The sequence below is a fragment of the Odocoileus virginianus genome, chromosome X, assembly GCF_023699985.2.
Source record: "Odocoileus virginianus isolate 20LAN1187 ecotype Illinois chromosome X, Ovbor_1.2, whole genome shotgun sequence".
NCBI lineage: Eukaryota > Metazoa > Chordata > Mammalia > Artiodactyla > Cervidae > Odocoileus > Odocoileus virginianus.
This window is the reverse complement of record NC_069708.1, coordinates 17,134,774-17,158,832: the sequence shown is the minus strand read 5'-3', so window position 1 is coordinate 17,158,832 and position 24,059 is coordinate 17,134,774. Positions and strand designations below refer to the sequence as shown.

Genomic DNA, 24,059 nt, shown 5'->3' with positions numbered 1-24,059 from the left:
TCCATGCATCCATCCTGAGAACCAATTTATTCTACAGATCTTGCTCACCTTTCTTCCTGTAACTGTGTCTGACCTAGTTCTCAAATTTCTTTTTATCACATTTTATAAAAGTACAGGTACACAACTGATTAGAAATTTTAAAACACTGGTTCTAGTGTATGTCAAATCTATGTACAGAATCAGAATATGTACTGACTGAATTTTCAAGTTCTTTAAATCTAGTATACAATCTGTATTCATATCAAAATAAGACTAACATGCACACAGATAACAAAGCTAACATGATATATATTTTATAAAGGGGATAATGTTACAATTTGCATTGTAAAATGTTTAGAAACCTAAGCTTAAAAAAATTGTGACACTGGATACACTGAATGTTTCATAAAGCTGCATTTGAAGACCAAACATTTATAACCACAAATTTAAGTAGTCATCCATAAACACCAAAAAGTGCTTTTTGATTAGAAATGACTTCTTGAAGTTAAAATATATTTGAGGAGAGAAACCTGACACAGGAAACCTGTGCTTATCCCAACTGTTCAATGTCAAGAAAGGATGGTTACTGAACATCTATCAGCAGTCACGTCCTTTTCAAAAATGTATTTGAGGAACTGAAGTTCTTCTGCTATTCATACTACTTTGCATTTACAGGTATGTAATAGAACTCAGGGCAGAAATAAATATCAAAAGGAAAAATAAAACTGGGCAGGCAGATTGAAGTGGAGAAAGCATTAGTGGATAGATAAACCAATGAGCAGATCACCTCACACCAGATAATACACAAGAAGTGCTAAAGTGCTAGGTCACTTTCAGTTGTGTCTGACTCTTTGCTACCCCATGGTCTGTAGCCCACCAGGCTCCTCTGTCCATGGGATTCTCTAGGCAAGAACGCTGGAGTGGGTTGCCATTTCCTTCTCCAGGGGGTCTTCCTGATCCAGGGATAGAACCCATTGTCTCTTATGTCTCCTGCACTGGCAGTTAGGTTCTTTATCACTAGCTGGAAAGCCCCAGATAATACATAGAGAAGATTAAAAGGTGAAGTATAAGTTGATGAACAGTAGAAAAACGAAAGAGCAAGGAAAAGATTTCTGTCCACAAATGAGGAAAAATGGACAGAAGACAAAGAGCAGTGACCATTCTCTGCCAAGACAGTGACATTATACTCAGGAGAAACCAAATTCCACTGCCAAAGTGGGAATTGGGGTGATTGAAAGGTACAAATGTGAAACTAGCAGATAACTAGATTACAATATAGAGATTACTATATCAATGATACTGTACTATAAACTTCAAAGCTGCTAAGAGACTAGATCTTAATTGTTCTCACATATAAAAAATAGATAATTAAAACAAACAAACAAACCAGAAAAAAAAAGATAATTATCTGGCATGACAGAGATATTATTAGGAAATGCTATGGTGATGATGATAATGTACCAAATTGGTGGTGATGATATATGGTGATGGTGATACATGGTATGGTGATAATATAAATGTACCAAATCAACACATTGTACAAATTAAACGTACTCAAAGTTGTATGCCAATTTTATCTCAATAAAAAATCTAAAAATTTTAAAAGTCTAAAATTTTCAAACTGCCAATTAGAAGAGTTAAGTTATTGAGCAACTGAAGGAAGCAGGCCAGGAGTGGGTATAGAGAAATAATAGCAACTTTTATTATCTTTAGACAACTGAATGAATAAAAATATGCAGTTAAAGCTTCAACAAAAAATACTACAGATATATCTTAGAAACTTAAGGCCTGATTAAAATTAATTTAATAGTTGGTATTCAAATTCTCAGCAAATGTTTTTATAATACATAGTTCATAGTATCTCAATTAAATGAAGGAAATGATTTATATGAATAAAATAGTAAAAGACAGGAGGTATTTCAGATTCCAAAAGTGGTTTCTAAAAGGAAATACAATCATCATGCCTTTACTTATTCTTTCTGCCTTAATTTCTTGGAGTAAGAAAATATAACAATAAAATTCCTGAGTCTAAAGTATGATATCAAATCAGATACCAGGAAATGAAGCAGTTTCTGGAGAAGAGTTTTTTTTTAAAAAAATGTAAAATGCTATTTCACTCAGAAGTTTCATGTGAGGTATAATAATAGAAGGGAGACAGCAGAATGAACTGGCGAACAGGGGGCATCTAGAGAAAACTGCACTGTCAGTTCATGTAGAAGATGACAAATATGATCAGCTTCATCTTTTCTCCCCAATGTTTCCAGCCAATCTTACAAGAGGCATTTTGTCATTTTATCACCTCTTTCATTTCATTTAAGCTATCCATTCAAGAAACACTAAGCACCTGGTAACACACAAGTCTCATTTGAGTTCAACCCATTTCCTTTGAATCATCTCTTGTAATTCTCATCTTCTTAATTCCTTCATGTTACTCCCTTCAATCAGCACTTATCATCTTCAAATACCAAATTATAAGGGGACTTAACACTGGTATCCCAGTCAACTACCCACAAGTTCCCATAAAAAAAGCCACCTTCTTTATCTGCCTTTAAAGAAAATTGAATGCTGCCATTATTTCAGGGGAACTTAAATATCTAAATATCAGGGAGAATTTTTATATGATCTTCATTAAATTAAAATAGATGCATTAACTGACCAAAGAATATGGGTGATGTTATATCCTATATTGCATTTATTAGCTCCATATGAAGGAAATAATTTTAATAGTCTGCCAAGATGTAAAAATTAGAAGCATCATATAAAACTACTTGTCAAAACTGGCATGCTTTTCTGAAGCAACAATAGCACACTGCCTCAAATACATAACAAATGTAAGCAATTATCCTTAATATCATAAAATAAATATGAAATAAAATCCTGAATTAATTATATAGAGGTAAATAGGCAACTAATCCCACCTGAGGGTGTATTATATGAAGCAGAAAAGAAAAGCCACACAGTATCATGTAGAAATGTCACCCTGAAATGGACTCTGGTTCAGATAATACTAAACTAGTTAATAAACTAAGAATAGGTACCCCCATCACTCAACTAAATATGTGAAATCTTTACTGGCCAATTTAATGGAAAAATAACACCACTAGTTGAAAATTAAGTTGGGCATTAACTTCATATTTCTGAGGGTGGGCAGTATGACAAAAATACAAGTATTAAAATCTAGGACAAGATAATGGATTTCATACAAACAATATCTAATACTGGCCCCAAATCAGAGTTTTAGATATGGTAAAACTGAGAATTAAAAAAGAAGGGCTGAAAAAACTTATTTGTCAGAGACATTGATATATATATTGTTTAATCTTTGTAACAATCTTGTGGAGTAGGTAGTTTTACAGACATAAAGGGGTTTCCCTCGTGGCTCAGTCGGTAAAATCCCCTGGAGAAGTAAATGGCAACCCACTCCAGTATTCTTGCCTGGAGAATCCCATGGGCAGAGGAGCCCGGCGGGCTACAGTCTACGGGGGTTACAAGGGTCGGACACAACTGAGCAACTAAGCATACACACATGGACAGAAAGTGGATCAGAAGTCAGGCATCTTGCCCAAAGTCACACAATTAGTTTAGTGGCAGGGTCAAATTTTAAAACCAAATTTTCTTTCTCTGAGAGCTATCACATGGTACCAAAACAGAATGAATCTGTTTCAGAAGTACATTTTGGAGAAAAGTTATTACCAGAGATAGAAATAAAACAGGAGGCCCTGGAATGCATTTCATGTGTGGGTGAAAAGCAGGAATCTATTATGAAAATAAACTGCATTTTATTTAAATATTTTACCATCTAAAACATACTGTATATGTTGTATCTCTATCCCTGAGAGGGAAAGAAAATGAGGCAGAAAAGACTGGATCTGTAATGGACAGATTGTATGCACTACCCCCATATCAAAACACTCTTTTTACCCACTCCTCACTCTTCTATTCGATAGGAAAAGCATACTTAGGAAATTGAGCTCTGCTCAAAAACAGGACATAACTGATCCAAAGAATAGAACAGAATAACCAAATCTTTGATAAGGAATCACTGAGAATGGCTATGTGGTCTAATTCTGGCCAATGAGATGCAAAGTGTTCTTGAAATGATCAAGAAGAAGTAAGGATCTTTGTCCTCTACAATGTGATAAATCAGGTATTTACTGAGTACTTACTATATATGCCAGCACTATACTAAGCACCTATACCATTACTATATAATGCTTTTCTTTATGAAACATGAAAAAGAAATCATTTCACTTTGATCACACCTGGAAACCAACTTGGAGCCAACATAAAACAAAGAAGAAAATAAACCTTTAATCAAACACTGGATCAGTTGTATCAACCAATCCTAAAGGCTGGACTTTACATTACTGAGATACATTTTTTGTTGTCATTTTAACAAGCTTCAGGTGGGCATTTTCTGAGGTTGCAACCCAAAGCATCTATACCAACACACTGTGCTAGGTAGGAAACAACTTCATGGAGCAGAAAAGTGACCAGAGGCTCCATATCCATCCATATGAAGGTCAAGTACTAGACAGTCCACTGGAGGAAACTTGGAGGCTACCTATGGGTAATGGGGCATATCATTCCTTCTGATTCCTACCTCCATTTACACTAAATGCTAAGCACTTATAGTAATATACTGAAATATGACATCTTTAACTACAAATGTTGCCTAAAATTCTCTTACAAATAGACAAGGAATAATGGAGAGAGAAGCCTTAAAAAGCCAATGTCAAGATGAGATAAAAATTAAATGAAACCTTCTCATTTCATTGAAGAAAAATATCAAGGACCCCTGAAATTCTTTTCTATGTTCATAAAAATGAAACAAACATCAGAATGGTATCAAGTATTTTAAATAAATGGAAGAAAGGCCCCAAACAAGAAGACTGTACTTATTAAGGCAATCTTGCAAAAATCGCTATGACTTGAAAGTTTGTTAGCCTTTAAATACACCTGAACAAATGAAAAGTTGTATACAGGAAGGTTTCTGTTGAACATGGGTAAGCAAGAACACTCTGAATAAGTCATGGAACACTGCCCAACAGTTTCCCCTGATTAAAGGAGATTTTAAATATTGCCACCTTCATGCAAAGAGAGCTTTGCATCCATAAAATTGTTTAAGTTACCACTATACTGATATTCAGAGACAGCCACATACCATAATTTGGGACATATCTGATTACTTTTTCCACTCAAATGTATTTTCTAAGCAACATTTATCAAACTGCTACCAAAAACACTTCTGCAACACACAGTATACATACTGTGACAGTTTTGTAAAAAACTTGAGTAAGTTGATTTTGTATTATAAGTCATTTAAATAATCTGGTTTGCTAGTATACACTGCAACGGTCCAACAGGAGGTCAAAATATGCAAGGTAGAATATCTGAACTAGTTTTCCATTTCAAGTTCACTCACATGCCAAAATACAGTTTGAGATAGGCTGCTCTAAGCTTGAGGAAAACTGATTAACTTCTCCACATTACTTACATTTGCCCTAAGGCCTATTCCTCAAAGTGTACTCAACTTTGACAACTGTGTGATCTGAATACTGTCACAATCTACTTACTTTCATGTTTTGTGGTGTATACCTCTCTTTCATACCAACAGCACTGTTCTGTATAAACTCATGAAAGACAGAAACGGTATTTGTGAAAGTGCCTACTTTACAACTCTAGGGCAATTAGGCATTTCTAAATAATTTTTTAAAATTTCAGTAGTACCTTATTAGTGAATTCAAATTACAACTTACTGTAAAGCATTATCTTTATCTGCCTCCTAACCCTTCAGAATGAAGATAGCATACAATGGAGATATTTAGAACATGGCAACCATTACAGTCATAAACACAAAAAATTAAGCTTTTCCTAGAACTTCTAATCCTTTCAAAAATCAATCCTTTTGTCAAGCAGAGAAGCACTATTTTCATGAAAAGCCCGGTAATACCTAAAGTTATGGCATAAATAGCACAGGAAACTCAATGAAAAACTTGAGAAATGTTAAAATCTATAGAAAGTAAAACATTTAAGCAACGATGTGCTATTTTGCCCAACAATGTTTATACTCACAAACTAGCAGTTGAAATGACTACCAAAGAACACACTTTTTTTTATAATTTAAGATATGAGACATGCTCTGTTGGTAGAGGTAGAGTGACACCTAGTGAGACCCATACAAGTAAATGGTCAAAGATTGGGGGGGGGGGTCCACAGATACAGAATCACCGAGCAGCTGGTTCTGACCCATCACTAACAGTGGAGTGATTCAGATGTTCAAATCGAGGTTGAAACCTTTACCCTTTCCACAATTCAAACTTTAAAAAGAAAAAAAAGTTTACTAATATAATTACCTGCTTATGTCTTAGCATCATAACTACTTTGTACTCTGAAACCCAAACATATGCATCTTCCAGTTCATAGCTGATAAAAGTTCTTTCATCTAAATTTTCAAATTTTCTTTTGAAGTACCAATACAAATTCCAACATTTCTCAATGTTCTAATATTTGACAACCCCCCTCAAAAGCACAAAAAATGAAACACTGTATCTTTGATAAAACCCAACCACCTACCTTTAAACTAGATTCATAGTCTGTGTTCACTTTGAACATAAGCCCAAGTCGTAAATGAATCTCCTTTGCTCGACAAAAGCTGGGCTCAACATAAAGCACCTCCTGAAATGCTTTAATTGCCCTGAAAGAACATAGACAAAAAATACCTTTACTTTTTAACAATTACATGAATTTTTGCATGGTAGCACAGTAAAATCTGTTTTATGCAATTCTGTTTTAAACGAAATGCCAGTTTTATTAAAATGATGTCAATGGATAGCACAAAAAAAAAAAAGACTGGGAAGGGGTTCTTGGGTTTTTATGTAAGTGAAAGTGTGTAATATAAAAAGAGAAAAGGAAGATGAGCTGAATTAATTCTTAATTATTCAAATAATATTTTATGGCTTAATAAAATTCTCAGTGTTAATAACCGATTTCACTGTTTCTGGAATTTCCTAAGGGAGAGAGGATAGAGCAGGTGGATAGTTTTGTTTTTGAGGGAGACTGATCCTGTTTCTAGTCTACATATTTAGGTTTGCAATCCATCTGTACCTTATTTTTTATATAGTGTTTTCATCTTTTTCTATACAGATGTTCGATAGCCCCTACATCATACATAGAAAAGACCATCCTTACCACAGCTCTACAGAGCCACATTGTTCTAAATCAAATGTCCACATCAAACATCTTGATCTGTTTCTGGGCTCTCTATTCTGTCACTTGATGTGTTTTTAACCCAAATTCACATTTTATATGATAAAGTCTTAATGACCAGTAGAACTTATACAAGGATGAAGGAACACTTTTCACTGAATACATTTTTATATCATTTGATCACATGAATGTTACTATGTACTTAAAAATGAAATTAAAATTTTGACAAAGAAAAATGTCTCATTTGAATTTTGAAAATTATAGTATCAGATATACAGTATTTTAGGCATCACTATATAGCTCTCTACATAATTTAAGGCTTATCTCAAGTACAGGCTAATAAATTCTTGGCAAAGCTTTTTATCAACTATACATTGCTTTTATTTAATCTTAAAGGAGGCTACCTGGAATCTTAGATAATTCCAAAATAAAAGTCAGTCTTTTATATAAAACTTCAAAATATCATAAAATAGAGCAAAACAATATGCCCTATGTCTTTAAGCAACTTTATTTTGACTTGTGTACTATCTATTCCACCTCCAGAAAAACTGTGTATTTATTGTAATATTAAGGGTTCTAAACAGTAGTATTTATTGTGAGGAGTGGGGGCAACAGGTCTGGTATCAGATACCTTTACAGCTGGTTAAATAATTTCTTCCTGAAAAGGAGTTCAGCATCTCTGTGTTACATGGCATTTCAAATGGGTTGGGTTATTTATGTATTTTGCTATCTAGTGTGTATAGACAGAAGAGGGGAGTCAAAGACATGGTAAGAAAGAATTCATGTAAAATTTCGAAGAAAATTACCTTTCTTATTCAAAGGTGGCTTCCTGCTCCTCTCAATCAGACTTCAAGACACTCATCTGCATACTGCTAAGGTCTCTGTACTTTTCTCAAACCTTTCTAATAAGAGGAGGTGCAGCTTCAGCCTCTGTATTCTCTTGGTCATGTCTAGAGGCACCATTTTCTAATAGAATAGATTGCGTGCTCAAGCAAGTGCATGTGTGTGTATGCGTGTGCCTGTGAGAGAGAGTGTGTATGTTGGGGGGTGGGGCATAAAAAGGTTAGAAAGAGAATAACTGCAGCAGCAAATGATACCAATTAAAAGGTAAGATGTGACTGGGAACAGGAATTCAGGGGCTTTTGGAAGCTCCTAGGGTGATAGTAGAAGCTTCTGGGTTGGGAAGAGCTGGAGAAGGGATAGGCTACCCACTTCAGTATTCTCAGGCTTCCCTTGTGGCTCAGCTGGTAAAGAATTCACCTGCATTGCAATAGAGACCTGGGTTCGATCCTTGGGTTGGGAAGATCCCCTGGAGAAGGGAAAGGCTACCACTCCAGTATTCTGGCCTGGAGAATTCCATGGAGGTCACAAACAGTCAGACACTACTGAGCAACTTTCACTTCAGGGCAATAGTAATTTTTTATTTCTCAACCCAAGTGACAGTTCTTTTTATTTTATAAATAACATGTAAAGATGTATAGTTAAATGTGTGCAATTTTAAGCATATTTTATAATAATAAGTGCTTCATAAAGTCCTAATTAACCTTACCTTATGATATGGGTCAGAGAACTCCTATGGAATGGGTCAGAACTAAGCAATGTGCACACATGCTAATTAAAAATCCAGGCAGGAAAGAATGGATCTATGTATATATATACACACACACACATTGTACAGCTGAAACTGACACAACCTTATAAACTATATTCCAATAAAAATTCAAAAAAACAAAACAAACTAAAACACCCCACTCCACCCCCAAAAAAACCGAGGCTGGTCTGAGACATATACATGAAAGAAAGAGAATGGAAAAGGAAGGCAGCAAGGATAGAAAGATTAAAGGAGAAGAAGAAGATAGGAAGAAAACCAGTCCAAGAAAGGATGAATGCAAAAGGAAAGAATGAAAACACAAAGCATCAATAGCAACCCTTCAGGAAAAATATTTCCTACTCTGTCTCAGTTTCTATTTCCACCCTTTGCCCAACCTTTGATAAATGTGTTTTATTTCATAGTTGCCTTTAGTTCTTAGTTTGAAATGTTACACAACTACAAAGAAATGTAGGTTTAACAAGTTCTCTATATAGGTTAACATACTGGGATTAAAAAAAAATAATAATAACCAACCTATCAGCAAAAACACATATTCCAATACACTAGTCGGGGCTACACCTTACTGCTCTTTAAGGACTATTACAAGTGCCTATGACAAGGTTGAACAATATATATCTATTCATCAAGTTCTCCAGGTTGTTTCAAAGTTTCCCTCGAATTCAATACTTGCAGACTCAGTCTTCAATATCTCCTTAGCAGATAACTGAAACAGACTCCTTAAAGACTCCCCTTGCTCTGCTCTGGCTTGCCCGTGCTTCCTCAAGTATGTGGCTCCTATGACTGCCTACTAATAATCATGATACTCAAGTCAAATCTCCATATAGCATTTAAGGTCTGTGAGCAGTTACACCCATTCCCAGTCATGCCCTAACACTGCTCCTCTTCAACTGTGAGCTGGCACATCTCAGGAACTCTTTCATGCAAATATTAGCCCTCTTGCTTTCACTGCTTCTCTTGAGGATAGTCTCCTGACCTGAAATATTTTCATTCTTCTGCTTCACTCTAAATCCAATATTACCTTTAATATTCACCACCCAAACTCAATACCTTTTTTTTTGCTTAGTGTTAACCAGCAGTTAGGGTCACTCTATAATCAAATCATTTTATTCTCTACTTACCAGAGTGCTATCTCCAGTTTTTCCAAGTGGTCTATTCCTTGAGGTCTACATTCCTCTTTTATTTTCAAATACTCTAGACATTATAGGAAAATGTCTAGTATCTGTTTACTGGTGTCATCACTTTCATAGTTAGCAAACTGGACTTCTTGGTGAGGGCATGGGAAGGGACACTCCACAGTCTCTTTACTGATCAGAGTTCCCCTGAACTAACAAAATAGATCTAAGTTCATTTTCACTTCCTTTTATAAACTTTCCCCATCTTTCTCTCCTATGTGTTGCTTCCACCCCTTGGGGGTGAGAGAAGAAAAAGAATGTGTTTGTGTATTAGGAGGGGGAGAGCGCTGTGTGGAGAAAACAGGTACAACTCAGATTATTCTAATTTTGGCCATCATTTTAATACACTCATATCTCACCAAACCATATGCAGCCAGAACATGGTCTCTGTAGTGCAAGTGAGACTAAACCACCAACACATACAAACTCTGCTGACATCAGTATTTTGATCAACAGACAATTTCAGAACATGAGAAATGGCTACTTAAAACCATAGAATACTGTTAATGATATAATGCTTAGAGAGGCTTACAATTTTCAAATATTAAAGCATAATCTCTACTAAAATAAAAGTGCATATTGCTATGCATAACTATCCATGCATTTTTCCCTTAAAACCTAAAAATGGTTTTATAATCACCGTAATTACACCTATAGATTTTCAGTTTAAAATTTTACATTTAATGTTAGATGCTAACAATTTTTAAAAGGAAATTATAAAAAACTAAAACCTGAATAGCACTACCTACAAAAAACCACACGTTGACTGTATTTTAAAGCAATGTTCCTTTTTAATAAGGTTTCTAGAAAAGTCATTTTTTAAAAAGCCTCCTTTAGAACTTTACCAAAGTATAGAAAAATAATGATATCAAGTAAACATCCTGGCACAGTTTGAGCACATTTAAAGAGACAAAATAAAACTTTAAGTTCTCTGGAGCTAATAAATGTGAGTCCAGAGATTTCCCTCAGGCATATCTGACAGGATAAAGAAAGTAATTTCACAAGTTTCCATGCTAATAAAAGAGAGAATACTTTAGCTCTAAATCAGTAATAACACATACACAAAACAAATAAATACTTCCATACACACACAAACACACTTACTAAATTTAGACGTTCCTTCTAAATGAGACAAATAGTAAGATTTGATGAAGAACTCAAAGAGACAGGTAAGATATTTAAAGATAGAGATGGAAAGAGAAGGCAGACCAAACAAAGTGAATGGCATAAAACAAGTTACATGGGTAAAAAAATGCTCAAGAAATTTTCAACAAAACGTTAATACAGTAGTGACTCAAAGAATATATTTAGGGGAACAATAGGGTAGAAAGATCATTTGAGGTTGAAACAGAGAGGATCTTAAATGTGAGGCTAAGTTAGAAGTATCATACATTGGTTTATTCACATTGACATTTGCTAATGTATTACCTCTTGGGTCTTTTGCCCTCTTCAGCCAACTTCATTTCATCACTGCAGACAGTGGGATGTTTTTTCTCCTCTCCATTGTAAAGTGTATGTTTTTATTCATAATTTCCCTGAGGCTTAATCAGTCTAAACCCTTCCAAGTTCTCTCTGGCAATCTATGTGTCACTGGTAAGCATCATTTTACCAAAACTACCTTATTTATCTGCTAGTTTTTTTCCAAAACAGAAGCAAACAGAATAAATTCAACATCCATTAACATCAACGGCTTTATTTTAATAGAAGTATACTTAAACTCTGGTCTAAGAGAATTAGTTTGCATAATGATAGCTCAGAAAACATATATTAAATATTAAGTTTTTGCCAGACTCCATGTTAAACAAGCTTCAAGGTCAACAGTGGTTATCTTGACTACATTAGGTTTATGTTTATGTTTGCACTCAAAGCAGTGAATTTACAAGGCAAGCAAAGATTACTATACCCTTAAGAACACTTGGTAACTGGTACAAATAATTGGCACACTTGTAATTTGAAATGAGTCCTGGAGAAAATTCACTTGTAACGTGTTAACTTCTCTGTCTTTTTGAACTCACCTCCATCTCATTACCCTACTCCTTGCTGATGTCAACATAATAATAATCACTACATCTCCTTACCAGGCCTTATCAATCAGATTTGGGAAGCTAATTTCCAAAATCCTCTGCCTCTGGCAAAGAATTATGTAGCTGTTACATCTGCTACCATAAGATCATTCTGATATTGATCAGTGGGGATACAAAAGGTTACAAGCTAAAGAAAAAGGAATGGTAGGATTTTCAAGGGGGTATATTCAGAAATATGGCTACAAGTTATAATAATTTACTACTGTACATGGTTCAATTTTTTTCATTCAAAGATATACGTTTCTTATTATAAAGGCAAGGAAAAGCTCAGTTCAAGGTGCCCTTAGCAATTTGCCACCCTCATGAAGTGAAGACATGGGCATGAACATGGAAAGGAACAGCTTTATAGATGCTGGTTCTAGCTCTCTGCTGCATGTATTTTACTTTGGGCCTCTATGTCTTCCTTCCTTCTTCTGGATATATAATTTTTAAGTCTGGTCACAAGTTACTAGGTATGATAAAAGTAGAATTAAATAGTTACGATAAATCTACTGAGAATTTAACAATTGCTCTGTTTCTGACACTGGGCTCCTCAAATTGAAAGTTGAAAAACTGACCAAGTTACTGAATTGACTCAAGAGGCTAACATCAACTCAAAAAAACAGGGGTGTGTGTGTGTGTGTGTGTGTGTGTGTGTGTGTGCGCGCGTGTGTGTGTGTGTGCGTGCAAATTAATAGGGCAACAAACAAGACAGATTAACAAGATAAAACCCATAGTTGATAAAATTGCTCTTAGTAATTTATTAGGTCACCATCACCAACTCCAACACACATGTTGATTGCATGCTTTCTTCTCAAATACTTAATCTAATTAAATACCAACAGACATCATTTCCAAATATTAAACTCTACTTGAATTATAAATGTTCCAGAGCTAGACCATTCTGAGCTAACAATACAAAAAAGGCATGCCATACCTTTCTCTGCAAATATTTTTTCAACAAATCCCAAAGAACTTAAGTGTGTGTGTGTGGAGGCGGGGGGTGGGGTTGGGGACTGCTCCCAGAAATTAATAGTTACCTATAAATAAAACAAAAAAATCCCCACACAAATTTAGTCTTAACCTAGGAAGTTCCTATCCATTAAGGCTATACTCTAAAACTCTCACCAAGCACCTACTCCAAGCTTTCTAATTTTGTGGCTGTTCAAGTAATAATGAAGTAAGTGAAAACAAAATTGCGGGCAGTTTGTGAAAGAACATTTGATCAGGAAAACAGAAAATATACATCCATGATAGATTAAGGGAGAGTGTGAATGACTTCCTTGGTGGTCTAGTGGTTAAGAATTCACCTTGCAACGTAGGGGATGCACATTCGATCCCTGGTCCAGGGAGAAAGATCCCACATCCCCTGGAGCAGCTAAGCCCTCACACCACAACTACCTGAGTGCGTGTGCCACAAGTAGAGAGCCTGTGTGCTACAACTAAGCCTCGAGCAGACAAAATAAATAAATAAATAGATATTTTTTAAAAGAGAGAGAAGGTATGAGATATATCATTTTAGGGAGCAGCTAGAGCTGAAACTTAAGACATGAGAAAATGGTAACCAGGACAGGATCAACAAAACAGAAGACACTTAGTAATTCAGAGATTATCATTCTTATATCATTTCATTAAGGCAACTGAAGGACACAGAAATCATATGTAGATAAAGAATCAAAAGATACAGTTTTCCACACTACAAGTCCCCTAACTTGACATGGTCACACACTTTTCAATGCAATCCAATTTTGAACTGATGATGGCTTCACCTCACTATTGGTTTTATGCTTTTATCTGTGATCTACAGAGTGTTCACAAGTTATCACAGGTAGGTGAAAACTAACTCGTGTGAGGTATACCTATCCATTTCTAAAAGTGTAGCATCCCTTGCCTTGAGTTTCACCTAAATTATTCCTGGCTGGCCATAAAGATTGTACAAATGTGCCCAGAAGAACAATTATAAATACTGACTAAAAATAATGACCTATCAATCTTCAAACTTGCGGACAGACTACAATAGACAAAATAATTAGAGTGGGAAATCTGAGCATAAGCTTGCTTCTGCAACCAATTACATAATACTGAGTTACACACACACACACACACACACATCTCTTGTTTTCTTCATCTATAAAATTAAGGGAGAAAACTAATTAATCTCTAAGGCCACTTCGGGTTCTAAAAGTTTACAACTGTGAATTCTATAAATAGGATCTTTAAGAACCTAAGAGATTTTAAAACACTCCTACTCTACTTTTGATGATACATGATACACTGCGTACATAGTTAGGAGGCTTAAATTTTAGATTGTTCTAAAACAATGCATAATTTAAAAGAAAAATATCACAAAACTTCTATAAAGACCAATTATAGCTTTGTAAAGTTTACCATGAAAATGAATGATTTGAACGATTATAATACTCTATCCACACAGGTGTTCTCTAACAATGCAGTGCTTCCATTGATGATCAAAAATCAACAGGACCAAAACCAAAGAGGAAAGAAAAGGCATCTGGGAAAAGTCATTCATGTCTGAAGTTTCCTCTTTAAAGCAATCATATTACATCATTGCCAATGCACATTTAAAAGCTCTGTAATAAATATCCACGGTGCCCATCAGGTATATGACAGGGTTATAACCTTTGGTAAAAACGTTCCTCTGAACTTTCTCAGCACTCACTCAAGCTTAAAATTATGGAGACTAGAAAGGACTCTGACAAAGTTGAATACATTAAAAAAAAAAAGTCTACATAGGGCTTTACAGTTTACAAAACGCACATTATCTCATTTGATCATCAAAACTCTATTAAGAGCAGAAAAGGCAATTAATTGCAATGTACCTAAAACACACACACATGAGCAAACAGATCAAACTAAAAGTGCTGAGAACAGAATACCAATCTGTCAACTATGTTCTTTCCACTAGAGAATGCTACTGTCTTGTCTGGTAAACAGAAAAACAACAAGGGGGCAAAGGCCATAGTAACAGGGTCCTATATACCTTATCATTTATAAAATCTTACATATTTCTATCATATTTAATGTCCAACTCTGAAAATGGTACCATTATTACTACTTTACAGAAGAGAGAATTGAGAGTTTAAAATCTAGTCCATAGAGTACTAGTGTGTGTGCATGTGCGTGTGTGTTTTGGTGAAGGAGGAAGGGAAGGAGCAGTCGATATGTCTAAAAGTCTGAAAAGCAGATACTTGTCATCATACATCACTTACCCACAAACCTTGAGAACAGAGAGCACAGTCATTTCCTGGTTCAAATAACCTGGGGACCACCACGTATAATAAAAGTAACAGGAATTCCAAAAGCTTTCTAACCTAAGTCTTCTTTATACCAGATTCTTTTAGGAACATACACATTTTTAATAATCTAAGGTGGGTTAGTATCTCTAAAGGAACAAAGTAATAATTTCAAGAGATTATTGGAAAGTGTAGGCTTATTGATATTAAAATATTTTGTATTTATTACACATACATACACACACAAACAGAAAAATGCAAACAAAAGCTATATACTGGAAACAACTGGAGTTACTAGTTTTACATCAACTTACCACTGAAATGCATTGTAATGGAAGTAGACCAAACCAAGACCATATAAAAAGGCAGCATTCTGAAAAGAAAGGGAAAAAAGAGACTTTTAAGAAAAGCATTTATGTCTAATACTATTATTATAAAACATAGTACCCACGATGTTTCAAGTTATTAACACTTTATCCAGCATTACAATATATTTACAATATCTCTTTAAAACACCAAAACAGCTTAAGAGTCAACAGATGGCACAGAATCCAATCAACTTGGACAGATCCTGTGGTTTCTTTTCAATCAAACTTGTCCTGAAGTAAAAAATCTGTCAGCAACATACAGATGGACAATGGACATATGAAAAGATGCTCAATATCACCAATTATTAGAGAAATGCAAATCAAAACTACAATTAGGTATCACCTCACACCAGTCAGAATGCTGCTGCTGCTAAGGTGCTTCAGTTGTTGCCGACTCTGTGCGACCCCATAGATGGCAGCCCACCAGGTCCTCTGTCCCTGGGATTCTCCAGGCAAGAACACTGGAGTGGGTTGCCAAGTCCTTCTCAATGCATGAAAGTGAAAAGTGAAAGTGAAGTCACTCAGTTGTGTCCGACTCTTCAAGACCCCATGGACTGTAGCCTACCAGGTTCCTCGTCCATGGGATTTTCCAGGCAAGAGTACTGGACTGGGCCAGTCAAAATGGCCATCATTAAAAAGTCTATAAATAACAAATGCTGGAGAGGGGGTGGAGAGATGGGAACCCTCCTACACTTCTGGTGGGAATGCAAGTTGTTGCAGCCACTATGAAAAACAGTGGATGCCCTCAGGAAACTAAAAGTACAATTACCATATGATCCTGCAATCTCACTCCTGAGCATATATCTGGAAAAAACTGTAATTCAAAAAGATATGTAATTCAAAAAGATGCTCACAGGAGCACTATTCACAATAGCCAAGAGAGGTAGACAACCTAAACGCTCATGGACAGATGAGTGGATAAAGAAGATGCAGTACTATATACAATGAAATACTACTTAACCATAAAAATAATTTCATTTGTAGCAATATGAATGCAACTAGAGATTATCATACTAAGTGAAGTCAAATCAGAAAGACAAAGACCATTAAATCACTTATTATAATGTGGAACCTAAAACATGACACAAATGAACCTATGATACAGAAACAGAGAACAGACTGTGATAGACAACAGCGGGGGAAGATGGACTGGAAGTGTGGAGTTAGTAGATACAATTACATCCAGAATGGATGGACAGTAAGATCCTACTGTATAGCACAGGAACTACATTCAACCATATTCAAAGTCCTGGGATAAGGCATAATAGGAGATATTAAAAAGAATGTATATATATGTACAACTGAGTCACTTTGCTATACAGGAAAAATTAACATAACATTGTAATTCAACTATACTTCAATTAAAAAAAAATCTGTCAGCAGAATTCCACAGATAAATCAAAAAGAAAAATCTATTTTTCAGGAATAAGAAAATGCTTGAACTATGCTATCTTATTCTCTCTTGCTTGTATCTCTGTACTCTTTCTCTGGTTCTTTCTGACTGGATTTAATTCTACGTTCAGTGTTGCCAGGAAGGTAGTCAGAATTCAAAGTAAATGCACAATATAAACCTATAACCTATAATTTTAGTATTAACAAAAAATCCACATGCTAAAATGACAGTCACTTACATTTGCGGCTATAAACATCAGGGATTCCTTTTGCATGCACTACAAAACAGATGCTTATCCACACTCAATACAACCTCCAGCCCCCATATAGGAAACTAGATAGCTACTCTTTTTGTCAAAAGGGGCAAACAGCTGAGTACCTACTATATGTTAGCCAAATTCTACATTCCAAAACTTAAAAATTTTCAAACTCTTACTAAAATATCTCTTACTGCATTATTTTAGGTTATATTTCCTCAGAAGTACACCCTGAGACAAAAGGTTTTAGTTTAAGTATTTTATTTGGGAAGTTAGCCTAGAAAACACCAGTAATGGATTTGGAGAAGGCAGGCAGGGAAGGGAAGGAATCTAATAAAGGGTGTAGTATGGATGACTATGGGCTTCCCAGGTGGCTCAGTGGTAAAGAATCCGCCTGCCAATGCAGGAGACATGGGTTTGATCCCTGGGTCAGGAAGGTCCCCTGGAGAAGAAAATGGCAACCCACTCTAGTACTCTTGCCTAGAGAATCCCATGGGCAGAGGAGCCTGGCATGCTACAGTCCATGATATCACGAAAGAGATGGACACCACTTGGTGACTAAACCACCACAACATGAATGGCTATGCAGCTGTGGGCAACAGGGACTCAATCCTACTGGGAATTTCTAGGAGACAGTAAAGAACATTCTCAGAGTCATTCTGTGCTAGGTGTGAGCCAACTACAGTCCTTATCCCACAACTGCTGTCATTCAAAGACTGCAGAAAAGAACCAGTGATATTTAAAGTCTAAAGCATAATAAACACCTGGGCAACTTATTGGTATGCAGTTATTCTTTTTAACACTAAAATCTGTTCTAGGGTCATATCATATATTTCCTTTGCATTCTATGTACCCTTCTGGAAGCACTGAAAAAGTTTTCTTAAGTATATCTTAAAATGCAATAAATATGGAAATTTAATTTCATTAGATCCTCATTACCCTCAATTCCCTGAATGAGAAACCTACATGCTACAGGGGTATTCACAAAGATCTCAGAAAACATCAGATTCAAAAGTTCATATTCGAATTTTTAAAATTTAGTTGAAATTGGCTTCAATCAGGATCACTCCTTTACCATCCCACCCTATCGCTGAAATAAAGTGAACTTTTACTAGGTGTCAAGGATAATACTCAAGGGTTGAACAAGCTGAACTATCTCCCACACTCTACTGTGTGTGTAGAGGGAGGAGGTATGATATTCAGAATACAAGAGTAGTTGTAGTGTGTAGCTGGGGGGAGGTATGATATTCAGAATACAAGAGTAGTTAATTCAAACTGTTCTACCCCAAGAAAGTCTAGATTTGAAACACAACTGTCTCCCTAGGTGGGAAAGATGGAGGGGAAGAGATCATGGTTGAAAACAATAGATAGCATCTTTCACCAAATTACGTAACTGCCCAGAGAAGGTAGTGTGATATATGTGGTAGTAATATGAGTTTATTGAGGCATCTTTCTGCTTTCAGTACATATCCTGCATTCTCTCAACTTTCTCTGTTCATAGTTCTTCCTTCCCCCTCTAGGAAAGCTTATTGTCACCACCCGTGCCATTGTATAAATTTTACCAATCCATCTAGATCTAGTTAACATGCCATTTTCCCTACGGAGCTTTGCTGCTTTTCCCACCTCAAGCCAGAGGTAATCTTTCCAATCTCTAAATTTTGCCTTAGTACAATGTCCCTAGCATGCGACATGGTACAACAGTAAGAATTTAATTTTATGCAAAATGCTAACATAATTTCTTTTAAAAGGTTCTAAATGCTGGACAGTGCATTAAAGAGTAGAGACATCACTTTGCCGACAAAGGTGCGTATCGTCAAAGCTATGGTTTTTCCAGCAGTCATGTATGGATGTGAGAGTTGGACCATCAAGAAGTCTGGGCGCAAAAAAACTGATGCTTTCGACTTCTGGTGTTCGAGAGTCCCTTGGATTACAAGTAGATCAAACCAGTCAATACTAAAGGAAATCAACCCTGAATATTCATTGGAGGGACTGATGCTAAAGCTCCAACACTTTGGCCACCTGACGTGAAGAGCTGACTCACTGGAAAAGACCCTGATGTTGGGAAAGACTGAAGGCAAAAGGAGAAGTGAGCAGCAGAGGATGAAATGGTTAGATACCATCACCAACATGAATTTGAACAAACTCCAGTAGACAGTTGAGGACAAGGAAGCCTGGAGAGCTACAGTCCATGGGGTCTCAAAGAGTTAGCCACTGAATAACAACAGCTCTTTGAGGTGGCAGAAATTTAAAAAATCAAGCAACTTGCTCAAAGAGACAGTGGCAGACACAGGAACTGAATCTAGGTCTGCCTCCAGAGCTGACTCTTTTAACTACTATATTTTTGTTATTTGTGTATTGACTAACCTACATCCTATCAGACAAAAAGGTAATCATCTCTGTATTACCTGTTATCACCTAGCATGCACAGTGCTCTCCACCTAGCAGATGCCCAAAGGTTTAGCAAACTGCATCACCAAGTTCGGTATCAAGTTCAATTCCCTGGGTGACATGGAATTAGTATGAGGGATAGTCCCTATTAATCAGGTGCTTATAAATCTCAGTAAGAAGGCAAGTCTCATTTTTCCGTAATAGAAGACAATGTAATTTGAACATTTATTGAGCACCTATTATGAGTCATAACAGAGTTACTGGCACTGGGAAGACAGAAGTGAACAAAAAAGACAAAAAATTCCTACCATCAATGAATTTATAATCTAAAGACAAATGATTATGATAAAGTTACATGAATAATGTATTCCAAGCTGTAACCATTTAAGAGTTAATTAAGGACTATATAATAAGGACTAGGAAAAGAGGTGGAACTTGGGTACTGTACCTTAAGGATGGCTAGGAAAAGAGAAGGAAAAACAAGCCACCTCAGCCAGTGCTTCTAATTCACACACTTTTGGAAACAGTGACCTGGAGCTGTGAATGGCTACGTGCCCTGATAAAAATGTATCCCCTCCTAATGTATACTCTCATCAAAAATGCCAATAGCAGCCACACTGAGAAACATGGGTCTAGGCAGAAGGATGACCTGAGCAAAGGCACTGATAAGAAAATGAGTTTAAATGTAATGAAGTCATTCTTCAATCTACTGTGAGAAGTTAGGGGAGTAGCTTTCTGAGAAATGTATTATTTATAAAACAAACTCCTGCTTCAGTCCAAATCCTTAGAGGTTATTAGAGCATCTCTATCAGGTATCAGCAAACTATGGCCCATGGGCCAATCCAGCCAGCCATCGATTTTTGTAAATAAAGTAGTACTGAAACATAGCTACACCCACTCCATTTATTTACTTACTGTCTATAGCTGCTTCCAGATCCAACAGTAAAGCCGAACAGTTTCAACACAAGAGACTATCTGGCTTATGAAATCTAAAACAGTTACTCTGCTGCCCTTGACAAAAGAAGTTTATCAACTTCTGACCTAGACTGTATTACAGTATTCATCACAACCTCAAATTAAGAAATTATAACAGTAAGATTACAATCCATTTATATTGAAGGCTTTTATACTATGTCTAAAGTTATTCTCAAGGATGTGTGGTTCATTAAGTCAGCAGTTGGCAACCTCATATTAGACTCTCTTACTGCCAAATTTTCTTTAATTGGTCTATGAAATCCCATAGAAGCCACTGTCATCAATCCCCTTTTTCCTGGCTACTTTCATTGAGAAAAAGTTGGTGACCTAAGAGCTCTTGCCCATGAGATTTCTACCATGGGGTTTCTGAGAAAGCTTTTGCTTTCTTTGCATAAAGAACAGAAAGTTTTTGCTTTCTTCTCCTTCCACCTTCTGTTAATATGTCATGGTCTCCAGAGTGGGGAAGGTATTAAGAGTCAATCAAACTGGGTACTCTCCACCTGTTGAATGTACTACAAATACCTGAAACTCTAAGAATCTTACTTTGTATGGGAGACTCTGATGCTATGATAGGAATCACACCAGTTAACCAAGCCAAAAAGTAACCCTACTTTTCCTCTCTTACCTCCTCCCCACCAATAAGCCAAATTCATCCTTTTCACAAAGTTCATTTTACAATCTCAAAGCTTTTGAATCTATCCCCTTCTCCATTTTTACTGCCTTTCTCTAGGTAATTTAGGACTTTGCCTTAGTCTACTTGGCCTGTTTCAACAGTTTCCTAACTCAGCTCCCAAACCTTAGCCTCCCCTTCCATACCCCCGCCCTCCATTCTTTTCAACATACTTTCCACACCACTGCCAGAGAGCTTGCAAAAACTCAAACATTTTTAACTCTTAAACTCCTCTGAAGATTCCCTACAACCTACCCTGACCATAAAGGTCTTCATTTCATGACTCTTGTTCAACTTTCCCAATCTCAGAGCCACCACTTCAACTAGAACAATTAACAGGCAGACCTATGAATAAAATATGCTCTTACACATTTCCATGGTTTTAAACACATTTGCTTCCTTTGCTGAAAAAGCCAATACCATCGTTCCTTCAACTATTTCTCAATTTGGCAAATTCCTATCCATCACACTCATCACTCATCTCTTCTTTCCACAAGTATCATTATTATCTGACACATTCCCAAGTGCAAACAGAATTAAGCTTTTTGAAACAAGTTTCCAAATGAATACTCATGTCTATTACAGATAGGCCCTTTATCTCCTCCATTAGAAATGAGCTTGTAAAAAGGTAGAGACAGAACTCAAGTCATCTTTTGATCCCTATGGTAAAGTAACAAGCATATAGAAGTTATTGGGGAAAGGTGTACTGCTGAATAAATCAGTATCTTACAGCCTTAAATAACTTGTTACACATTTTCATCAAAGAATTTAATGCTTTGCTTAATCAATTTATACAGAATCGTTTCCTTAATACAGTCCAAACTACCTTTTGGACACCACAGTTCCTAGTTACAATAATATATAGAAGAAGAGGTTGTTAAAGCTCATTACATCAATCAGGTCCAAAGTATAGCAATAGAGCAGAAGTTCTGCTTCCATGAAACTAATACAACATTGAAAATCAACTATACTCCAAAAAAAAAAAAAGAAAAAAGCTCTGCTTCCAAAATCTAGGCATAGTATTGTATAGTGATCATGAAATCAGGCTACAGCGGCCATCACTCTAGTCACTTGTCACATCACTCTAGCCGCTTGGCTTGTCACTGACTCACAAAACAAGTTAACTGAGTCATAATTTCATAGGGTTATTTTGAGGAATTAAGATCATACATGTAAAATACTTAAAATAACAACATGACACTTGGGATATTTGTGAGAAGTAAAGGAGGCAATGTATCCATCACCAACAACAAAACATATCTAGTACATGGTAATTGCTCAGTAGATAGAATATGATACATAAAATTCTCAGTAAGTCTCACATGCTGTAAAAAAAAAATTACACATTAAAGATAAGAAGATTCAAAAACAAAAGAGCTGTGGACAAGACTACTCAAATCCCATGCAACATAAGCAGAGGATTTCAGAAGTAGTAACCAGAACCTGGAGACAGCCTGAATCACTCAAGCAAGAAGCTCAGCATGGTGATAGGCTGTCATGGTCGATATTAAAAATGAACAATGAAGTTGCAATGCTGGCAATCATTTAATTAGAGCAGAGCTGGCAGGTGCTGAAATGATGAAAATAGCTATGGATGTGCCTTTCTGAGGAAGAGCCCTGGATAAAGATACCTGTGTTTAATTTTCTTAAAATCTAGACAACAGAACTCCTGCTACCAGTGCAGCAGTCAAACTGAGAGTTTTTCCCTTTCCTACTTAAGTTCATACTTACACTCCCCATTATCCAGGAAAAAAAGTTAAGTGAAACAACAAGGCTTTCACAGCATATAGACATAATTCCCTTATTTACCAATAATATGAATTAATTTCTATTATTAATATAGTCTATTTTGCAACAACATTGTTTGCAGTCCTATTATCACAATCAAACAAAATAAGATATTTCTCAGCCTCTTTTGCAGCTGAGTTTTCAAATTACTATGTTCTCGTAAGTGAGATGCATATGAAGGGATGTGTAAAATCTCATGATTCCCTTCAAAGAAAGGCTGTTGCACTCTGCTTTCTCTTCCTCTGACCAGGTCCTTGGAATGTAGAAACCAGCTCCTAGGCATTAGATAAAGACAACTCAAGAAAGAAAAAATATAGAGCAATTTCAATTATGAACAAAGATGCAAAGATGTTACATATTAGCAATCCCAATCCAGATATAACTAACAACAATAAAAACTTACTGCTAATTTGAATTTACTTCAGAAATGCAAGACTGATTTAAGGAGAAAAAACATAAAATTATCTCAAAGGATACCGGAAAAGTATTTTCATACAAAAGAAAAATGCTGACTTTAAACTGAAAATTTTTGAAGTTAGTTGTCATTAGAGTAAGGATGTTCATTTCCATTCTTGGATTGTTATTTACAAAAAAAAAAAAAAGAACTTAAAGTAATCATACTTCGAACATTTAAAGTAATGTAAATTATACTTCAAAAAAGCTGGAAAGAAAAATCAGCTCTTTTTGTGGGGCTAATTAGTTTATGTGGAAAAACAAGCAACAAAGAAAGGACAGTCAGGGAAACCCTAAAAACAACAATGGGGAAAGGATGTTGTAGCAGTACCATATACATACTGCATATGTAGTATAAACATGGGCTTCCCTGGTGGCTCAGACGGTAAAGAATCCGCCTGCAATGTGGGAGACCTGGATTCGATTCTTGGGTTGGGAAGATCCCGTGGAGGAGGACATGGCAACTCACTCCAGTATTC

At 36.0% G+C, this 24,059-nt stretch overlaps 1 protein-coding gene across 15 annotated transcripts in view; it reads right to left on the bottom strand.

The window, feature by feature from the left end:
* Positions 1-24,059, bottom strand: part of KDM6A (lysine demethylase 6A) — a 179,744-nt gene that overhangs the window by 85,387 nt on the left and 70,298 nt on the right. For all 15 annotated transcript variants that reach the window (XM_070461821.1, XM_070461816.1, XM_070461817.1 and 12 more), the window contains exons 5-6: positions 15,604-15,662; positions 6,556-6,676 (exon numbers count right to left, since the gene is read on the bottom strand). In XM_070461821.1, the coding sequence (XP_070317922.1) occupies positions 6,556-6,676; positions 15,604-15,662 (180 nt within the window). The remainder of the gene's footprint in view (positions 1-6,555; positions 6,677-15,603; positions 15,663-24,059) is intronic.